This window comes from Amphiura filiformis, chromosome 3 (assembly GCF_039555335.1).
Source record: "Amphiura filiformis chromosome 3, Afil_fr2py, whole genome shotgun sequence".
Taxonomy (NCBI): Eukaryota; Metazoa; Echinodermata; class Ophiuroidea; order Amphilepidida; family Amphiuridae; genus Amphiura; species Amphiura filiformis.
Genome location: NC_092630.1, coordinates 68,876,445 through 68,899,518, shown reverse-complemented (window position 1 = coordinate 68,899,518; position 23,074 = coordinate 68,876,445). Strand labels below are relative to the sequence as shown.

Here is a 23,074-nt window from a genome sequence, read left to right as displayed (position 1 = left end):
GCATTCAATTTATTTAAATGAAACACCTATCGTCAGGTGGGTGGTAAAGATGATTGCATCGACAGCTAAAGCCTCCTTATAGTCTTCAGACCCACACAAGCACACATTTGGGATACATTGAGTACAATGGTACCACTTTACACATGACTGCCCTTACACATGACTGTAGTGTGGTCACTTATTGATACTCGCCTGTTGTGTAGAGCGTTAATATGATGCCGGATCAGTGACCAATTTAATGGCGGAACCCCTTTATTCAAACAATGGTACCACTTTTATGAATAGCCTGTCGCAACTTCTAATCGGCATCAAACGAACAAAAGATTATATAATCTATTGCGACTCTATTTCTATTTAAAAGCTCTTTGGGTAAAACTATGGAATATATCATTTGGTTGGATAAACGAAAGTACGGACACTCCATCCTGCTTTCCTATACTGTATCTTAACCAGAGGTTGTCAAGTGACCTCATTTAGAGGAAAGAAAAAGAGGTTGGCAACCTCTGTTCTGAACTGTTTCAAGTTGGACTACAGGAGAGACATGCTTCAGCCACAACAGATCATATCTTGTAAACTTTCGAACTTACAGTCACAATAGTAGATCATATCTACTAAACTTTCAACTTTGCTTTGTCATTAATGTCATTCATATGTCTTATTGTTCAGTATTAAAGGTGTATCGCCCAATTGCATCACTTGTTGAAAGAAAATCACAAATGGATCCCTGCCAACAATTTTGCTGTACTGTAGCAGGTGCCAATGAGTTCTGTATGGTAAATTGCTGTGGCTGACCACAAAACAACTAATGACATTCATTTCATTCACATCAAATAGACCTACATTCCAGACATTAAAACTGGCCTTTGAAACATTTGAAACAAAATTATACAATATTCAATATTAGAAATGAAGGAGAATACAAGGCTGCAAGCAAACCTTACGGCTGACCACATGACAGTGGACCTTTAAGCTTAAGCCCCATTCTACCTGTACGTAAGAGTGTGCCCAGTCTTGTGACTTCCAACAAGGGAGTTAAATCTACACAAACTTGGGGTGAATTGAGATGCGATTCAAATCTCAAGGGGATAATCTATGTCATTTTCTTGAGTTGTAAGTCTGGTGAGAGGGAAGGGCAATGATTAGCCTGCTTTCATAGCTTTAAGGTGGGGGAAGGGGGGTCTTCCTGTTGATCACCACACTGCAGTCAACTTACAGTTTTTATCAGTTGCCTATCTGCTAATGCTGTACAGTTGCATGACATCGCCTGACCTGCCTGTTAGAGGCGGAAGGGTATTTGACAGAATCACCATCTTTAAGGGGCTGTTATCACTCTTGTTACGTTTACTTGGGTAATGTCCATTCACACTTTGCACAGGAAGGTTTCCCCTTTTTTCAATTACCAGTGTACTTGTGTGGTACAACACAGATTGTTTAAAACTTCCTTGTTCAGAGTTGTATATGGTGTGTTTGTGGCAGACCACTACTTTAGTAGGGTCCATAGAGTCTATGTCCAAATTACATAAAACATTTTTCTTATTTAATCAAATAATTGTTTTTATTGCTAATTGTTTCCGTCTCTTAAAATTTGAAAGAATTTTCATCTTGAAATCAGCTAGATGATTGTGGTTTGGGATCTGAGCCATAGGTTACCATGTACTGGGTTATAGGGAGCCATTGCTTTACAGGTGAACTTCTTGTGTTCAACCCAACATATTAAGCCTTGGCTTCAAACACTTACTAGTTCAAAATGAGATCATTTGAAAAGAAACACTTCAGACATTAATATTTCCTGCAGGTTTTACGCACTGTTTAATAGTCTTATTTCATTTGTGTTATGAAAATAACCCGATGTTTGAACAATTTTTCCTTGTAGAAACATGTTTGACTTTAGTCCCAAAGGGAACGGGCATTGCTCAACCACAAAGGCATAGAGCAGTGCTCAAATAAGACTTTTCAACACCTGTCTGTTACAGAATGTCAGAATGATAGCAGAATAAAACTTTTAAAGATGACGAACTTTAGACTAATATACAAAGAAATCTTGAAGTTTTCAGCAAATGGCTACTAAGTCTTGCCTCTCATTGCGATTGAAAAGTATTTATATAGTGTTGGCTGATTGTGATAGAAGGTGTTTCTATACTAACTTAGGGACAAAACACAAATCAAAAGTACAAGCAGAAAGAAGTCTGGACATTGTTAGTAAATGGCTACAAAGTATTGGCTCAGATTGAGATTAATTGAAAAGTATTTATCTAGTAACTTTGGGACAGTATCACAAAGTCCAAGTACAAAGAAATCTGAAAGTTATCAGTATTAAAATGACAACAAAGTATTGGCTAATTGTGATTGAAACAAGTTTCTCTGCTAACTTTGGGACAAAATACAAAGGCACAAGTAGAAAGAAGTCTGGACGTTGTCAATAAATGGCTACAAAGTATTGGCTCTGATTGAGATTGAAAAGTGTTTCTCTAGTAACTTTGGGACAGTATACAAAGGCACAAGTTCAAAGAATTCTGGAAGTTATTAGTATTAAAATGTCCAAAGTATTGGCTAATTGTGATTGAAACAAGTTTCTCTGCTAACTTTGGGACAAAATACAAAGGCAAAAGTAGAAAGAAGTCTGGACGTTGTCAGTAAATGGCTACAAAGTATTGGCTCTGATTGAGATTGAAAAGTGTTTCTCTAGTAACTTTGGGACAGTATACAAAGGCACAAGTACAAAGAATTCTGGAAGTTGTCAGTTAATAATTAAAAAGTACTGACTCTGATTGTGATTGAAAAGTTTCCCTCTGGTAACCTCAAAGCTTGGAAAAGGTTATTAAATTATAACAAATGTTGCATAAGTATCTATTTGTAATCTATAGAAATGGTTGCATTTTACCACAAAATGAAAATGTTTGCAAAGTTAAGGTTTCAAAAGTCAGCTTGCATCCTTCAAATGGTTTCACAATACAGGGGAAATCCCCCCTTTTAATGCTAATTAGTTTTGAAGAACTTGCACAATTGCTATTCCGTCAAATTATTTGCAATGTCACATTTTACAACCATGTTTAGTAGATATACAGGCTGAGTCAAAAATAAGTAAACTCATGTTTGAGGGGCTGTAACTCGAGATCTGTAAGGAATCTGCTAAAAATGAAAATACCACTGGAAAGAGAAAATGCTACACGTCTAAATAAAAAAAGAATTGTTGCAATTGCTCACAGCAAACTCAAGTTATACTCATTTGAATACAGCCACCCATTACTGTAGCTGCACACGGTTTCACTTCCCAAGCAGGCGCCTACCTATTATATTGATTGGTAAGGCGCGATGTTCAAATGCAAATAAAGTTCTGTGGCAGGTGTAGTTTCGATCAATAACTCCTACATGTTAAAGGGCTCTTTTCAATATGAAATTTACCTCATTGCACTACATTATAGTAACACGGGCCAAATGGCAACATGGCACCACAATTTACCGTACGGGGGCGCACGTTTCTGTCGACGAAGTATCATGAAACTAAGAGTCCCACTGAAGTTCAGCATCTTTTTCGTCTCCAATTTCCTACAGCTAACCGGGTTTCATGTAAGGGGCAGTATATAAGAATATGAACAAGCTCAATGTGCATGGGACAATAAGGAACAGACAGCCGGAAGCTTCAGGCAGACCACGAACTGCTAGATCACAAGTGAATATTGCTAGAGTTAGACATGCGTTATATACAGCAAGACCAAAGATCAGCTCAACATTCCCCAATCAAGCTTCTTCCGGATCGTTCGTAAAGACTTGAATTGGTATCCCTACAAACAATGGTACCGTCATGGACTTTGTTGAATATTAATTAAAAGCAAAAGTTGTCTTTTCAACAATAAATCTTGTTAGCACTTTGCTGATTCGTCGAAATTGAAATGGATGAAAATCAATCAGCCGTGTGCAGCTACAAAAATGGGTGGTTGTATTCAAATGAGTATAACTTTTGTTTGCCGTGAGCAATTGCAACAATTCTTTTTATTATTTAGACGTGTAGAATTTGCTCTTTCCAGTGGTATTTTTATTTTTAGCAGATTCCTTGCAGATCTCGAGTTACAGGCCCTCAAACATGAGTTTACTTCTTTTTGACTCAGCCTGTACCCATGGCTCTGCACGCAGCATCGTATGATCTATGCCAATCAGCTATTTTGATCGTCAATTACTACAGACGGAAATTTTTCATCTAAAAGAGACAGGAAAATGTTGTGACTTTGTTTTGTCATTTTCAGACTATTTTAGGAATCTCCAAATTGAGTGAATCATTGTTAATTACAATGAAATGGCACAATCCATTGTTGTTTCTTACATTTATCTACAAGTTATTCTTAACTTTTCCAAGAAACTTCGGATAATTTGAGCTGTCTCAAAACAATAAAACCAAGGAAATGATCCCCTCAGATTATCCCATTACTGCTGATGCTTTTAATCTGTTTTAGCAGGTGATTTATAGTCAGGATAAGTGTCAACCTCGGAAACGTATTCCCTGTATGCTTGGTCATCAAAACATTATTTATTTCCCCTATACTGTAACAGGTTGTCATTAGGGTTTCTGATTCAATATGGTCCTTAAAGATTGGAACACTTGACCTTGAGATCCAAGCTGCAACTGCTTTCAAAATTCAGAACAGACTTTCAAGGTCAGGAGTTGCAGGGAACAAGTATTGTTACTTTGATGCCACCTCTTACCATGGAGCATGCAATAAGCTTGAATGTTAGGCATTCATTTGGGGTGGCTACATGTTGAAGGTCACAGGATTTATATTTTTTCTTGGACAATTATTGTTATGAAATACCCTGAGATGGTTTGGATAGCACATGCCTACAAGCAGGGCTCCTTAATGATGCTAAATGGTTGACCAGATGTTCCTTGCTACATGGTTCAGTGAAATTATCTGTGGTGCACTGAATGCAACACTTGTCTCTTAAATAAATCAGTGAAAGGCCCTTTTCTAGTTGTATGGGTGTGTCAACTGTGCTCAAGCATGCAATATTGATGCCATTAGGCAAGCAATGCTGTCACTTCCCATAGAGCTGCCAGCACATTAGTTTTACCTGTCACGACTCAATTCTGATGCTGCTGCAACATATTCCACAGTTTGACTTGCTGAGGAAATGGCAGATTTATTTAGTTCACACACGACAAGGTATTAGCAGCAAATATTTGATGGGTGTCAACTCACAGGTGTGTCAAATCAAACACCATTTGGGAGAAGTCGTGTATCATATCCCATATAAACCAGATACATTCACAAGACTTAACAAAGATAATGAATTCAAAGAGGCTATTTGAAGGGTATTACTTTAAAACACTAAGATTGAATACTACCAAAAGAGGCGTTATTGAGAATAGTGCTGAAAATAGGGGACTTTCATTGCACCCTATACTGGAAGCACAACAACTTTTTGTGGATTTAAAAGCAAGAATGAAGAAAGGGTTCAGCCATACCCAAGCATGCTAAATATAGGACCCACTTATCACTTGCATCGGGAGTAAAATTTCTTGGGTATATTTTCTCCAATACTTGTAACAGTTGCAGTAGGTAAACAAGACTCAATGTATAGTAGCCATTTTCAAGTGCTCCTCATATCCTTGGATGTATATAACAACTAGCACATCACTGCTTGTTTAATAAATATCAACCTACTTGATCCATTTAGCTGAATGTCAAAAGTCTGGTGTAGTCTAGCTAAAATAGCTGCAACTGGACACCATTGATACATACATACTGTAGAATTCAATTGTTTTTGATGAAAGAGACAAAGGCAGACACTCTCCACACAAATATTATTTGGAGTTTGAGCAACCTTATAACTGATACAGGTGGCTGTACTCTCTAAGACCAATCTATTGTAATGTGGAGAGTGTCTGCCTTTCATCCGTTTCTTCAAAAAGAATATTTATGCTTGTAGACGGAATTCTACGGTATTACTGGTATATATAGGGTCTACATACTTTTAACAAAAGATGTCACAACATGTCCTGTACTTCAATGCAGTCTTCAAAATTCAAATTCAAAACTTAAACTTAAGGGCTGGGGTATGAACGTTTGGACAGTATTTATTTTGGGACATTAGAGCACATCAGACATATCGAATTGCATTCTGAATGCGAAGAATGTCATTCTGATATCAAATAATTTTGATTTTTTGAAATTCACAATTTAATACACATTTTATGGCAAATCATTAAAAATTGATATTTTTGATATTTAACAGTACTTGAATTAAACTTTATAAATCTGATGATTTATACTTAAAGTGTATGTAGGTGGGATGAAAAGCCGACGATCAATTGAAAATTTTGACCTTTGGTATTGAAGATATGGATTTTTTCCCCCAAAACACAAAAAATTTATATAATTTACTTCGAGGACTGTTATATATCAAAAATTTGAAAAATATCAAATTTTTATAATTTGTCATAAAATTTGTATTATATTGCGATTTTCAAAAATGAAAATTATTTGATATCAGAAAGACATGCTTCAGATTCAGAATGCAATTCGACAGGTCTGAGGTGCTCTCATGTCCCACAAAAAATACTGTCGAAAGCAATAAACGCCTCATTTTAGATCCCTTAAATGAACCTGGAATTTCTTTTTGATTTGTGTGATTCTGAGTATGCTTGTGTATGTGGGGGTGTGTGTGGGTGGGGTGCTGAATCTAAATTCCTACTGTTGTGGCTTACCTTTGACATAAATCAAGGCTCTTCTAGGACACACTCTTTACTTCTTTCTGGTTGATCTCTTGCCTCCTCTGGCTGTCTCCCTAATAATAACATAAAACAAAAAGAAAAAAAAAGTTAATAATGTAGAAGGAACAAGGTCAATCTTGAGCAGTGTAATTCAAGAGTCAAGATGTTATTACATTTCTTGGAATTTTTATTATTTTTAGATGTGCACACTGGATATGCCATCTTCACTTGAGCTGTCTACCACTACTTCATAATCTGTATGTAGTAGGTATCCGATTATCAATGTTACTTTGTAGATTGCCACTTCAGTTAATCATGCCTTCAGCTATGTATACCAACACATCAGCTGAGTATGATGCCAGTGAATGTCATCTTTGGTTTCATTTTCTCTTGGCCATAAAGTCAAAATAGTGATAACAATGTTATTTGCAGGGGCAGATACAGGATTTGAAGTTAGTGGTGGTGTACCATGTGATCCAGCAGTGTCCAGTGGGTGGTGTTGGTGGGGTAGTGCATGGTGGTGGGTGGGGTGGGGTGGGCCTCTGGAATTCTTGTCTTTTCAGTTTTAAATTCTTTATTTCTGTTTTTCTTTCTCTTCACCTTTTCATCCTTTTTAAAAATTATATAAAACATTTTAGGAAATTTTAGGACAGGTGGGATGGAGTGGGGGTATGCACCACATTTGCTCCTGTGTGGATCTTCCTCACGATTTGTCTGTGTCTTCATAGAAGTGACAAGGAATTCACGTGGTGTCCTTGATTTGGGTCAAATATTGGCAAATGCTATACCTTTTTTCCCCATGCCCAGAATTTGCAAGTGTAAAAGATAACAAGACTGAAATGTAAACAAAATGCAGCTAAAATCAGTTTCCCCTACTTCCTTTTATCAGGCTATTCCTTGTTGTTGTACACCCATCTCATTAGCGTGTTGTTTCCTAGCTATGCTATGTAAGTCTACTTGGATATTGTGTATGCAGTAATTTAATTTCCTTTTAGACTCAAGTTTCAACTCCTTTATTCTATCACAAAATAAACAACAAAGTAGAAGCTTGCAAAAAGAGTTGGTCAACCTCACCCAAACCCCTAATTTTGATAATCTTTTCTTGATTTCACATTCAATGTCGATATTGCAACATTGATAAAAAAGTACCATTCCCCTCTGCACCCTATCTACTGCGTCCACAAATAACACTAGGATATGGCAAAGTGAACTTATTATAGTCAACTGATATCCGTATCTGATTTTGATGCTTAACATGACGACAACAAGTTCCATTTCAAATAATGGATTTCTTCATTTAGTCGCCCATACACAAGTCAAAAGACAATCACACAACTTAACTACACATCTTGGGGTCAATATTCTTTTTGCAACAAATCCAATAGGCAACTTTTGAATACCCTGGAAATCTGAACGGAAAGCCTCCACCTAATCAAAAGGCTGAAAATGTCCAATATTTGTTCGTTACTTGTCATGAGTAGGATAAGTTAACCCGCTATTGTATTGAACGCCTCCTTTCATTCATATTACGGAGCCTTCACGCATACACATCCCATTTTGTGATGATGATGGATTAGGAGTAGGCGTGGCTGTTCTCTTGTCACTTGCATATAACATTGTGGATATTACTGTTACCCTGGCATTTGAATTCAGGAGATGTGCCTTTCCTATGATTTGTGGCATGATGCAAGCCAGGGTTGGTTTGGAGAGCTCAATTGTGATCAAATGAGGACAAGTGACTTGATATGAGCACTTTCAGCAATTTCCTGTATTACCTGCGCAAACAAACAGACCTATTCATGTTTACATAAAGAGAGCTAAAACAGATCAGTGAGAGAAAAATAGATTTGAATAAAGTAGAGATAAAGGATTATTACCCGGGGATTATTATGTGACTGTTGTGTAATGAATTTAGCAGCAAAGATACCTTTCGGTTGCACAAATGATGAGATTTATACATGTCGGAAGTAGATGCAGTAGACATCAAAAAACTGCTAAATAACAAACACTTGGATTGATAATATTTGTTAGACATGAAAAATGGTTTCTCTGAAATATTCTGATCAAAATGTGAGTGTTATGGTCCAGTTTTTGAAATATTCACTTTTAGCTACCTCATTACCAATTTTATGAATATTAATGACCATGGACTGGAATGATTAAATAAATATGCATGATCATTCATTTGAATGATTATATTTGCTATAACTTATTTAGTGTTTGTGTTTACCTGTACAAGGGCATGTTTGCAAGATTTCAAAAGATTAATTGCATATTATTAAACACCAATAATATCTGACAGTGCTTAAAATTCAACTTATGTATTGTTAATTTTGAATGAGATATTTTACTGAAGCCAACCCTGGCAAATGTGTTTTATAGTCTTGTTTACATGGATAGGGTAGGAGAGAGGTACTACATGGTTCTCTGGGTTCCCTCAAAGAAGGAAATGTTCCCAATGAAAAAATAATGTTAAAAGTACAGTTATTACTGTGACTTTGAAATCTAACAATCTACAGTACATGCCTGCACTATTCAAAACTTGTTTTGTTTTACTGATGCATACAAAGTAAGCAGCAAAAGTTTTGATTTATACAATGAAATGTATCAGGAACCGGAAAAGTGTAATTTGCAAATAATTAGACCACTGCTGATTTGTCTACTTTTAAGCATTTTATTTTCCTTGTTGAAGCTGAAGGATTCTGATGTATGACAGTGGCAGTAAAATAGATAATTGAAGTGTACTGGTACCGATTGGTTAAGTGCACATGAATAATTCAAGGAATTCAACCTTTATTTGTGAAATTCTTCTTTTGGATACTGTCCAACATCCCTTTAAAATAAGTCAACCGGATAGGGTATGGTGCGCATGCTAAATTGTACATTTATATTCCTGTTGATGAAACTATTTAAACAACTAAACACGCAAACTCAGCTGGCCCCACTGCTATTTCTCTGCTGATGAGAGGGCCACATATGAACATAGACATTGAAGGACTATGATATAAACCAAGTATACGTGCATAGTTGACACACATGCACATCGCAGCGCGATACAATGCTTTTAAATCTGAGTCAGGTTTTTACGAGGTCGGTGGAGAAAATTTTCAACAAGCGGTGGAAATTTTGTGAGTTGAACTTTGTTCATGTTTCTTCGTATCGTGTTGTGATACTGCGGTCTTGCACGCTTGTAATTGGCTGCTGGAAAATCTGGGTTGGCAGAATAACCATAATAGGAGATGCAGACACCAAAACATTTTAATTTCATCACATTTCATTGTGCTGCGAGGTGGAGTCTGAATCGGACTTTAAAGCAATTTGAAATTTGTCATTTCATATTCTGAAACCTCTGTATTTGGAATATCACTCTAGTTGGGCCCCAAGAAAAGAGTTCCTATCCCGGGGTTCCTATGCAAATTTGTTATGCCTGGGCATAATGACAAAGATTTTTATCTTATGGTAACTTCACAATCCTAGCTCAAAGAAATCTATGACATACCTACAGGAGCAGAAAGAATAGAGATCAAAACAAAGTCAAGAATTGATTTGACTTGACCGCTGTTTCACCCTGTAACTCTACAAAAACAGAAACAAAACAATTTAACATTTACATATAACATTCAAATCGCAAAAGTATTAAAACTAAACTGTGCCGTGCAAACTGCAGGAAACAGCTACATTGCAAATGCCACATTTACATGATAAAAGCCACAACTCCCAGAGGAGACAAGAAATTAGCATTGCATTTTGTTTCAATAAAACTTATGCAGGAAACCTATAAATTGTCTCGCTGCAGGATTATCAGGAAAACGGGAGAGGACACTGTCAGGAAACTTGGGTATCAGCGAGGCGACCAATGGATCAATGTTCTACAAGCGTGCAGTCACATTAACTGAGCATACTCTATAGGGTCTTATCAAATTCAAATATCACTTAAACATTAATTTCCCAACTGGCAACACCCAATGTACACTTAAATCATATTGTGATCTTTTAAGTTGATCAATGTTATTACAAGAGCCAAATGAAATTATTTGAAAGTGGAAGTTGCATATGCCAAATATCAGTTAATAGATGGAGTCAATTTAAGTAAAATAATGGGAACAAAGGTTTTGCTTGCTAGCTAGTGACTCAAAACACCCTCCTGAACAACATATCTAAAAAGAACAAAAAAAGGACAAGGAAAACATGGCAATTTGCATATTTCCAAAATGCCTGCTAATGCAGGGTACAAATGTCAAAATTTGGTGAATATGGAAAAAAAAACCTCATTATTAGAATCCAGAAAAAGTGTAGTTTGACCTATCTTCGATGTAAAGTCCTTGTGTTATAGGCATAAAGGTCAAATGACAAATTATGGTCTCTATATTGTCCACAGGGGTTAAATCAAAATAAAAATGCTCCGATTTTGATCAAAGTGGTCTCAAATTGTTCTGCTTGGAAAAACATTTTAAGCACAGAATAGTTTGCCATATCTCAGGTGTTTCTTTACCTGGGTAACGGGGCAAAAAAGTCAAAGCCCATTGAATCATGTTAACCTTGACCTACTGTGATGTTACCCAGGTAACAAGGCATTGAAGGCATGTTGGCGCAGCGGTACGGGCTCTGCCTTGTAATCAGTGGATTGCGAGTTCGAGCCCCGGCGGTGCCATCGTGTTGTGCTCTTGGGCAAGGCGCTTTACCTTACTTGCCTCTCTCTACCCAGGGGTGAAATGGGGAGCTGTTATGAATATTGTCCATTGAGCGCCGCCCAAAGGTATGAGCATGCCTTGGGCATTGTATGGCAGCTGACATATTCTAACGACAGCGGAATAAATGTAAAGCGCTTTAGTACATGTGCAAATGTGAAAGGCGCTGTATAAATACCAACATTTATTTATTTATTTATTGATACCTCTTCTCTAACAGCAGCTACTGCACTGTTTTCTTCTCTTTCCAACTCACATTGTCCATTTCCTAAACCCCAACCATTCAATTTCTTATATCCTTTTTTATAGTGTCTATGTTTCTTCTCCATAGAAGGACAAACTCCAAACCACCAACTTCTGTGTCTTGTTGTTAATTTTTCTTGGTAGAACCCCGGGGTTATTAGAACTCTTAAAACTATCCAACACTTGTCAAGCAGTACTTTCTCCCTGGGGTATCTTCTTGTTGAAGGCTTGCCATACCTATCTTTGCTTGTATCACAGTCGGGCTTAATTCCGCCTCCTTTTGGCAGGTTCCGGGGGCATGTTATTTGGTTATTTTGAACCATTTGCTATTCTTTCTATTCTACTTTCTTGACATCATGATATTTTACACCAAAGACAGTTTGTTTGAAATGTGCTAATTGTTGACCTTTGTGTGTTTACTGTCCCCCTCAGGCCTTAGGCTCTAAAATACCTAACCAATAGGGAAGTAAAAAGAAAAAAAATAAGGATGGTGACTATCTTACAGAATCACTACCTGGGCAAAGGAAGAATTAATTAAACAGCCACATAAGAACCCCCTATACAGACAGTTGCCCACCTTCATTAAAGCCAAAAGGAAAAGGAACAGGAATCTCTTTTAAATAAAACTTTACAATGGATTTGAGTGAATAGGGCCCAGGTGATGTGAGGAATATGTGTAACGGCCCAAGGTAGACACAGATCGGGTGAAGGTGATTGCGTGGTGATGCAAGTGAACCACATTGTTATCCATCAAACACCTTTTGAGGTGGTTAATAGTGGTGAATAAGCGATAATGTTCGCAGTTCTGGTGACGATTTTGCGGGTGACACTGGAAATTAGCCTACTACAATACAGCACGAGCATTCAAATCTGACCTTGAAGTTCATAAAAACTATCTTCTGGATTTCCGCCCTCCTCGCTAAATAAATGGGAAGCGAATTGTTACCCTGCGTTTACAGTGCAATAAAACAATCTGATGATGGTGAGGGGATTAAAAATGTGGGCGATACCAAAGACCCTAGAAAATGGTGATAATGAAAGTGTAGGAATGCAAGGTACTCGGTAATAAACACACTGAATGGGATGATACAAAGGATGATTATGAAGCCAAAACAAGTTGGCAGCACTATGTCTAGCAAGCACCTTCTGTGTTGCTAAATCACTCCACTGGGAGGACATGGCTCCAGTGTAAAATCCATGAATTTCTAATTATTCTTTTATCCAATTTACAGTGATGACCATTTACTTGATCATAAACTTAACTCAAACTATGTTGGATGTATAACATGATCCTCATTTCATATTTTAGTGTTCCTTCCATTGATGAGGATCAATTCTCATGGGCAGGAAAACTGATCACTCTAGCCTCTCGTTAAATTTCCACTGATTCACTCATACTGGTACTAAAAATTTGCGTCATTTGGACTTTAGCTGGCTCTAGCTGACTAACAATGCCTGGAATTGAACTGAATGAAACTGATTCATACTGGCAATTCGACGGGATTATGATCCTGTTATACATTCACCCAAACATCCTCATAAGTTAATTATAAAACTAGGGCAAATTATTGCTACAAGTTAATCTCATGTATTGTATGTGGGCAAAACAGACGAATAATCAAATTTTGTTTATGATTTAAAGACAATCCCGATATTTGTAAAAACAGATTTAAAAAGTACCCAGACTATCAAAAATTGAAGTACATATCAATAATGATGTTATTACCAATATAAGCATCTCACAAAAGTAATTACACCCCCCTTAAATAATGGCCATTATTCAAAAACGGGCTAATGTAATACAAATCTGTAAAATGCGTTGTAAGCAGAATTTATTTCTGCGCATCTAAATACTGAAGTCGCAGCATACATTTAAATCAATGTAACCCAAGATTTGAAAGTTGCAGTAAAATCTATTGATTTGTATTCAGTATAATGGAAGGAAATCTGTGATGTTATTCTACTGTTTTTGTGTTGTTGTAAGTGCAACTTTCAAATTTGGACCTCACAACATTAAATTGATCGGTGTTTTATTGTTTTCTGGGCTTTCGTAACAAATGAGATGTCAAAATGTGCAGAAATAAATTCTGCATTTTACAGATTTGTAATACAATATGCCATTTTTTAATAATAGCCATTATTTAAGGGGGCTAATTACTTTTTTAAAGATGTTTATATATACATTTGAATCCAGGCAAACTAGGCCATTTTGAGATCAGGTAAGTTCAATATAACTTAAGCTTGATCTCAACCAGACATCAAAGGAAAACCTGGCAAGCAATTTTCTCACTTAAGAATGACAGTTATTTTTTACCCTCAAGACAAATTCTTTGTACTTGGCATGTAACCCATCTTCTATTTTGCATAATTCACACAAAATGTTCATCTTGTTACAGTTTTCCACGAAAATCATAACAGGATATGTGAAAGATTTATGGATATATTTGTCAATATTGTCAAAAGTTAAGAACACAAAATATGTATCAAAGTATAGTTGTTTTCTTGGCAAGGGTCTTTGTAGGATCAATATCATATAAATTGGTCAATTTTCAAGATTTTTATTACTTCTTGTGCAGGAAATGCAACAATATGATCATGTTCCTTGCATGAATAAGCAATTCCTTGTAAATTGGCACCATTGTATATGTAGCCACTACCCTCTTGTACCAGAATTGTGCTTTAAGCTTAGTTTTAGGGTTATGGTTAAAAATGAAGTAAAGAGTTATGTTTAAGGGTATAGTAAGGCACCACATCCAATTTGGTCCTATAGAACTATCGGTGCCCTGTTGGGTACCGATGACTCTTTAACATCACTCCCTGGAGATGTAATAAATTGTATCAAGTATAATAATTAACAATTGCAGTGTAATTGTTTTTTATTCAAATAAAAAACGAATGCACTGCACAAATGTTCAGGGTACAAAAAAAAAAGTGCCATCGGTACCTCTTCGGGTACCAATAGCGCTATAGGGCCAAAAAAAGATTTTGTGCCTAAGGGGCTGTAGTTGAACTGCAAAATAGTTTAACGAATGCTTACATTATGGTAGACTTGCTACAAGTACTCTGGCTTTTCTGTAATAATAGTACTAAATTGATCCATTTTCTATCATTATGAACATTTAGAGGTTAATAACTGCGCATCGGTTATTTGGAGGGCATTGTGAAAAATCTAAACATTTTGCCTTTGGAACCGAGGAATATCCCGAGGGGCGATATTCCGAGGTCCAAAGCAAAATGTTTAGATTTTTCACAATGCCCATATATTACCGATGCAAAGTTATTAACCTCATTCATAACCGCACTTTAATCTCTTCACCTTACAAAATAACACAAAATTTTGCTCAAAAGTTTATAAAAATAGATGATTTTTACATCATCCCAAAACAAAAATCGATCAGGCTAAAACAGAACGACCAATAACAAAAAGTGCGATCATAATCTGTGCAAATATGGTAGCGCATAATCCAAATCTGACAGCCAGCGCTGCAAGAGTTTGTTGGACGCACAATACCGCAGCATGCAGAAGTCAATTGTGTGCGACATTGGAACAATTACGCATTTTGCGGTCAATTGTAAGATATTAATGACCTCGATTTGCGTTCGCGTTTTCGCAAATAATAAAATATGATTGGATCGCACGCATCGCGTTTATTAATGAGGTTATGAATGATTTATAATCATCATGGCAATAAACATACACCATGTTATGTGTGCAGACAACATACATAAGTCTAAACACCGTGGTCCTATACCATAGTTTGTTCCAACCAAGAGTTTGCTCCATCCAAGAGCAAACTAGTAATAATGTAGTGAGAATACCCTGTCTGCAGTCATATACATATTTTGTACTGTGTAGGTGTATTGGATTGAGGTCGGGATTGAGGTGAGGGATCTGTATGCGGAGTCTGCACATTTGCAGAGCAGATTGCCTTTAATTATATACAATAGTGCAGGGCAAGTACTAGTATCTCTCACAATTGAAAATAGTTTCTAGCTCTAGCTCTGCCATGGTTTATAGAAAAGCTACATCGTAGAAAAGCAAAAAAAAACAATATGCAATGGAGTCATTTATACACCAATCCGAGAAGCGTTTACTGTATTTGGCCCTCTATTGACGGCAACACAGATGTACCAGAGCGGAGATTTAATTAGTAATTCAATACTCATGATTGTGTATTGAATATCACTGTTGAGTACAATTCCGGGTACAATACTATATAGCACAAAATAAATAATGGATGGAACCCCCGACCTCGGGACACCGCAGTTTTACATCGGGGACACCGCAGTAATGGCGAAGTCGGATAGGTGTATAGACCATGGTGCAACTAACCAATTTGTTTAAAGAGAATGAGAGAGAAAAACAGACTTGAACCAAGACTAATATTATGGTAACAGTATATGTTTCACTTGGAACTTTGATAACTACTTGTGTGCATTGTTTTTGTTCTATATAATAAAGCTTAAGTTGGTTATGGTTTTGGTAAAATGTGATTAGTTTGGAGAAAAAAAAATATATCAATTCTGTAGGATTCAAGATTGTTCTTATCAATTCCTGAGATGATAATAAGTCCTTGGGGATAAAGAAATGATATCAAAAAGATGGGAAAACAACACCATCTTAAATAAGAAATATAAATCTGCTTCATTATGCAAAAAATCTTAATTTTGTTAAATTGCAAGAAATCTTTTACTTAGAGCTGGAAAACCGATAGTGAATAGCTTTAAGCCACCTGGGCAGCATACTTAGTGACATTATCCTGATTGCCAATATAGTGGTAAGTTGCCTGGTCGGCCTACACAGGTGAACAGATCAAGTACTGCAAATGTCAAGAGAGATTGCACATTGATTTTGTAAGTGCACTAGTGGAACTGAATAAGTGCTGTGAATATGGATGAACAAGAGCTCCCTACCACCAAACAGCTGACTGATGCTTAAAAGCAATAACAAACGGACGCGAGTCTAAAAACGAAATGGTAAAGAGGACAGAAATCATGAACAGAATATGGGAGCAATTGTGCATAAGAAACCTGAATGTACACACGTAAGACCCAGAAAATTGCTAGAATTATTTGTTTAAAAAAAGGGTTTTTTTCCAATAGAACTGGTATTTCCACATGTAATTCAAACTTTCCGATCACATTTTAAATTGTCTTGTAGTTCTGAATTCAAATCTAAAATTGCCCATATATTTTGACCTTTATTTCTCAAAATGGAAAGTCAATAAGAAGACTTCTATATTAATTTTTAATAAACTTCTAATTGTAAATATTGTTTTACAGTGCAACAGTGAACTGTTAAAAGCATGCCTTCCAATAACTGACATCGCAAGTGCAAGATACTAAATGCAATGGTTGCCTTTTCAGTGACTTTAGTGTTTGCTAATAACTGTGTCCCACACACCCCCAGTCAGTGGCATCTGCGTAGTAGATGAATTGATCTTTTTAAGGAAATAGATATCACACTTAACAAATGAAAAGTAAACAAGATTGTTCAACCCACTGATTTGTAGTTTATTTACGTCATTGCCTATACCAAAGCCATTTGCAAATGCCATCATTATTTGATTGTAGAGAAAGTATCCAACTAACAAGATGTATAGCATAAATATATCGGCATATTTATGGTGATTGCCACACTGTAAATCCATAATGTTTAGGGTTTCTGTAACACTTTTTAAACACTGCTAGGTGTTCGATTTTTCAATTTAGACAGTAAAGGTATAGGACACCTAAACACCAAAGTAAACACAAAGAGTATTTAGATTCTAAACATTTAACTTGTTTACTTTCAAAAATTTTTAGAAAGTAAACACACCAAATGTTTACAAAAAGCATTTACTTTCCAAACAATTTGAAAGTAAACATGTTGAATATTATGTGTTTACTTTTGTGTTTAGGTGTCCTTTACCTTTAATGTGTAAATGAAAAACTAAATGTCTAGGAGTGTTTAAAAAGTGTTACATAGACCCTAAATACTTGGATTTACAGTGCTGGTCTAGGCAAGTAGAAGCACATTTACTAGCATATAGGAAAACAAATTAACACCCAAATGAACCATACCTCATTTCTTGTGATGATGAAGGGCAAATAAAATTCAAAATTATGGTAATTCATGAAAACTTTAGACACATTCTAATGTAGTGAAGTGAAAAACAGAAGTTGCAACCCTGATGATTGACAAGAGTTTTAAAAACTTAAAAACTCTTGACTGAAAGACACAAATGAAAAAAAAAAGACTTAAATTCTCTCCTTTGAAATGTTGATTTTAATGAAGACCAATCAATAATTAAATAAGGAACATGACAATGGTGGATAGAGTAAATTCTCTAAAGGCAGTCTTCATTGGATTGATGTGCGTGTACTCCCTGTAGGATTGATCCTGGCTAGTTCCAAGAAAGCCTTTCTTATATTTGTATATATCCAAAGCTTCTATGCATGTATCACTTGAAATAGAATATGGAGTGTTGGTGTACAGATCCGGATTTAGGGTGTAAGATATCCAATGCTGTCAGTAACTTAACACAATAATTATCACAATGCTGCCGACTTGTGTCAACTTAGGCGTGTGGCAAAGAGGGCCTTCAAATAGATGTGCTACAGCGATTATATCAAATAGATCATTTGAAGAAGTGGGCAGATTTCTTGTTCTCCTACTACTAAGTGTCTCAAGTACAAACTTTATGCGGCTAAAATGAGCCACCTGAAAATTCTTTTTGTGGGTGCGATTTCTTATTTAATACTTTTTTAAATACTTGGTGAATCACTCATGACACTTTTCTTCCATGATACACATGGCAGCGTGTACAGGGAGTGCAGACAGTGTTACTCTCATCGGAACTGACAGCAAGGTCTTTGTCATCCACTTCATCTACCCCATGATTAAAATGCAGTAACAGAGTAGTAAGTGAATAACAGATCATTTTGTCAATTCCCCAATATCTTTGCACAAGTAAACTGTAAGTAAGTCATGCCAATGCGAACATCATTTATGACCAACGTGCTCAGTGACAATGTTCACATTGATGCATGCATCCATTATAAAGGATACTATTGTCAATGAGTTTTGCCTTCACTTAGGATCGAACCCAGGCTGTGCAATATTGGGTGTTTACACAAATTACTGCACGTTTCAATTAAAATGAGCAGCAATTTGCATAATGTTAGTAATGTTAAATCCTGCAATTGTACCACAAATAGGAGAGATAAGAGTAATTTTTTTTGATTTTATGCACCCTTTTCTTCTGTTTTCTGTATAAAAACACTAGCATGATTTTGCAGTAGTAGATAAGATCATTTCAAGACATGGACTTTGTGGGCCAGCCGTAAAAAATAATGATGGTCAACCTATTATTTTTCCTAGTCGGGGGGACCGGGCAAGGGCTGATTTCAACCATCATAGCTGTCACTATTTAAGAACCGAGTCGCTCCTGTGAAGAAAAAAATGATGTTTTCTTAATGCAAATTTATATCTCTGGGACTTTTTGGTAGTGTGAGACACACTGGAACTTAACATTGGCAAAAACATACAAATAAACAAAATCCTAACAAATTGGGTTTCTGGAACTCAAAAACACTGCCTGTAGGGCCAGTAAACAGGTGAAGAGGGCACATGAGAAGATACAGATTTTCACTTGTAATAAATTCTTAAATAAATAACATAAATATTGCTTGGGGGATAAAACGTCTTGATAAGGTTAAGTGTGATCCACTTAATGATACAAATAGGTAATTTTAACCTTTCATCTATTCATTTTGACTATTTTAGTTCCGTAATCAATAGGTCTATCAAAGCTCATCATAATTCAATGTCACAATAAAATAAGATGACTAAAGCCCTTTCTGTCTATTAATGGCAGCATTAAACATAAACCTATATCCTACGCACATACATTAATATTGAATGTGACCAGTTTTCTAGAGGTATTTATTTGCTCATCTAAAAATAAAATCTGTCACATTCAAATTGTACAGGAAATTTAGCCATGAGACTCAAGAAATTGCAATTGTACAGCACGTCTTATGGGTCTGAAAACAACTTATTTTGCTATACCTATAACAAAATGGAAGAATATTTTGTTTCTCTTCTGGTAAAACTTAAGAATACGAGCCACAACACTGAGGCCATAAAGGCTAGATTTTAGTGTTAAGGTTAGATATTATTATCATCATTATTGTTACTATTATTATCATTATAATTATTACATTTTGGCTTGGCATAAAGGATTATTGGTTTTAAAGCCAAGCATTATTTTGGCTCTATATCACAACTTTGGCAGTATTGTATCCTAAAATAATTCTCTATTTTTACAACCAGTTCGGCAGTAAGTTGCTATTTAAACACATACAAGTTGATGCAATGTAATGTAATGTTTCACTAAGCACTTTACAAACATGTCCCTACAATCAATTGGAACGCTTCCTTGCTACTAGTACTAGATGCTCACATCACTGTAATCAAATACCTGAAACTTCCCTGCAACATTTCCTTTGAACAATACATCCACATGTTGTGACTTACTAATGCAACATACATCTTAATTAATTGTACAAACTTTAAAATCCTTATTCCTACAATCAATTATATAGAGTTCCCTTCTATTAACAAGTTAAATGCAGACACAGCCTGCATATCTAACACATCTGGGTAAAGAAAAGAAAGTTGAAAATAGGGAACATAAATTAATCAATGGCAAGTGGATTGAAGAAGGTACTTCCGTTCTGGCTAAGTATATATGTATGCATGACGTATTGGATTTGTGTAGTATAGCCTAAGATAGATGTTAACAGTTGAATTTTGTCATAAGAGCTATTGTGCATGGAGGCTCAATTACACAGCGGCAAAACAGTGGTGTAAATTGCCACGCATTAACGTAAACAAGAAGAGCCTGTGGACCCGACCGTGAAAGCCAATCCCGCAGCAGGATTACCGCAATGCATATCGGAGGATGTTACTGATGAAATTACACTGTTTGCCCATCCACCTATTTCCGATGACATCAAAACAAAAAAAGACGTTTTGTGGCTGTTGAGATCAGCGTGCTATATGGAACGTCAAGCGCTACGTCTTTATTTGCAGAAATTCAAGCTCAGTGTTGAAACACCCACCCACGGAAAGATAAGCTGTAAGGTATTATGTAGGTGATGGCTGCAAATAAATTCCTGACTTGGGAGGATTTACTCAGATTCAAACCCATTGATGCGTTGTTTGATCCAATAACGGACTCGCAAATTTTCTCAATGGAAATGTCATGACCTTTTACAGATGAAATATTTTTGTGAATGGAGTGAGAGATGTTGTCCAAATATACATTGTTCCCTCTCTGGTCTGGTAACCAAGGTGATGCAGGGCAAACAAATTTGCTTAGTCATTTCCAATATCATCAATCCCATCTCACGCTGCCAATCAATCTAAATAGGATATGGATCAACCGTAATTAATGTGTTTGTCATTACCATGATTACCAGATTACAGTTTGTCCAATTACTCAAGTGAAACTATCGGTCAAGAATATTTCATACTTTCATAATATATCAGTTTAATCAAGTATGATATTTGTTTTATACTTATTTCAAGCAACAACAACAGCAACATATTGTTTCCAAGGGAACTGCTCTGATGAAATTATATAATACTTGTAATCTTGTAAATACTCTATACTTAAAATTATCTAGTTGATTTGGCTTAGTACAATAAGACTGCCCACCCTTTTCAAGTCAAATTGTACCAAACATTTTAATACCAGATTTAAGTGAGTTTTGGTCAAATTTAACTCGGTATTGGGACAGATTGCACAGAGATATCAAGGCGAATTGACTCCACTGTAGTTGGGATGTAGCTATGCCTAGCAGCACTTGGTAGGTTAAATAGAGCATTGCTATTGTACTCTTTCACTATTTTGTTTATAAAACTGGCCCAGTGCTTGGACTGACGCAGGGGCAAAGCCAGGGGGAGCTGGGGGAAAGTGCCCCCAGAAAATTTTCAGAGATAAAATGGAGATGGCAAAGAGTAAAGTGTCCTTAAAATAACTAATAATGTGACCAAAATTATTGACAAATGGGGACAAAAATGTGGCTTTGTCCCCTCACACTAAATCCTGGCTATGCTACTGCTCCCCACACAAAAATGTTCCCAATTGACACACAAATGTGGTGGGTTTTAGCCATAATTCTGTGTCCCCTTTTGGCAATTTTAGGCAAGTGTCCCCACTGTATGAAATTGTATGGGATATGTAGATGAGCATGTCTGTGCAAAACAATTTTTTTTGTTTTTTGGCCCAAAATTCTTGGGGCAAATGTTTTTTTTTTTCAATTTTTAAAAAAACTAGATAAAAATATCTAGGAACCATTTTTTTATTTTTTTTTATTTTGACTAACTTTGAAAAATTTGCACCAAAAATTAAAATGCCCCAATTAAAAAAAAACCCATAAAAAAGCCTGATTTTCACCCAAATTTCAAATATTCTTGGTTCCTAGATATTATCTAGTTTTTAAAAATAAGAAAAAACAATTTGTTACGTTGACCGAAAAAATTTGGGCCAAAAAAAACCCACAACGTTTTTGTTTGGGATTTTCTTCAAAAATGAGCTTTTTGGCCCAAATTTGACTTCAAATGAATCTATCAAGTCTTTGCCATTCTAAATATGTATACTATTATATACTTTAGACCAATAATTTAGCAGTTACGAGCTCGAAAGTTTCCATAATTGCAGGGTTAAAGACCACTCTTAAACAGACCGATTCAAATCTGCCACTCCAAAATCCAACATGACTTGAGATTTTATAATTTTGTTCAACCTGCTCATGATTTGGAGTAATAAATTATTTTGTTGGAATATTTTTTATATCAAGTATACCATCTGTCAGAAACATGCAAGTGGAATGCATGTGACATTTAAAATAGTACCTTTTATAATGTATTTTTAGGTATGTCAAAACACAGTGGTTAACAAGGACTATATTCAATCTTGGGCAATCTTCATTACCCGTATATCATGTAGACATGTTTAAATACACCACTATACATAAACTAAACCTCTCTCCATCTCTGATTCTCTTATTATTTTACAATGATTTCTTACTGCGGTTGGCGCTGCGTTGACATGCAAGGCATTAAGCACAGGAAGCCCAAATCATCCGCGCATCTTTTGTCATCTGTTCATCTCTTAGTCCAACTAGTAGTGCCTCATTTTTACCTCTCCCCTCACTAACATACTGCTTTGTATATGAAAGTGGAATTGCTAGACACAAACAGCATATTGCTGTCTAGTGATTCAATTTTTTATGGCACAGTCTGCATGGGTAGAATGAAGGTCCTACTAGTTGGACTAAAGTCATTTCTATTCAGTAGTCTGCGATATAGACTTCAATGTTAACATCACTTAAGAACTGGGTTGATCATAATATCTTGCCACAGATCTTCTGCAATTACAGTTAA

At 36.0% G+C, this 23,074-nt stretch overlaps 1 protein-coding gene across 1 annotated transcript in view; it reads right to left on the bottom strand.

Moving 5' to 3' along the window:
• The window catches only part of LOC140147455 (uncharacterized), a 122,004-nt gene that overhangs the window by 8,524 nt on the left and 90,406 nt on the right, over positions 1-23,074 (bottom strand). The window contains exon 8 of the mRNA XM_072169233.1: positions 6,701-6,780. Coding sequence (XP_072025334.1) covers positions 6,738-6,780 — 43 coding nt within the window. The 3' untranslated portion in view covers positions 6,701-6,737. The remainder of the gene's footprint in view (positions 1-6,700; positions 6,781-23,074) is intronic.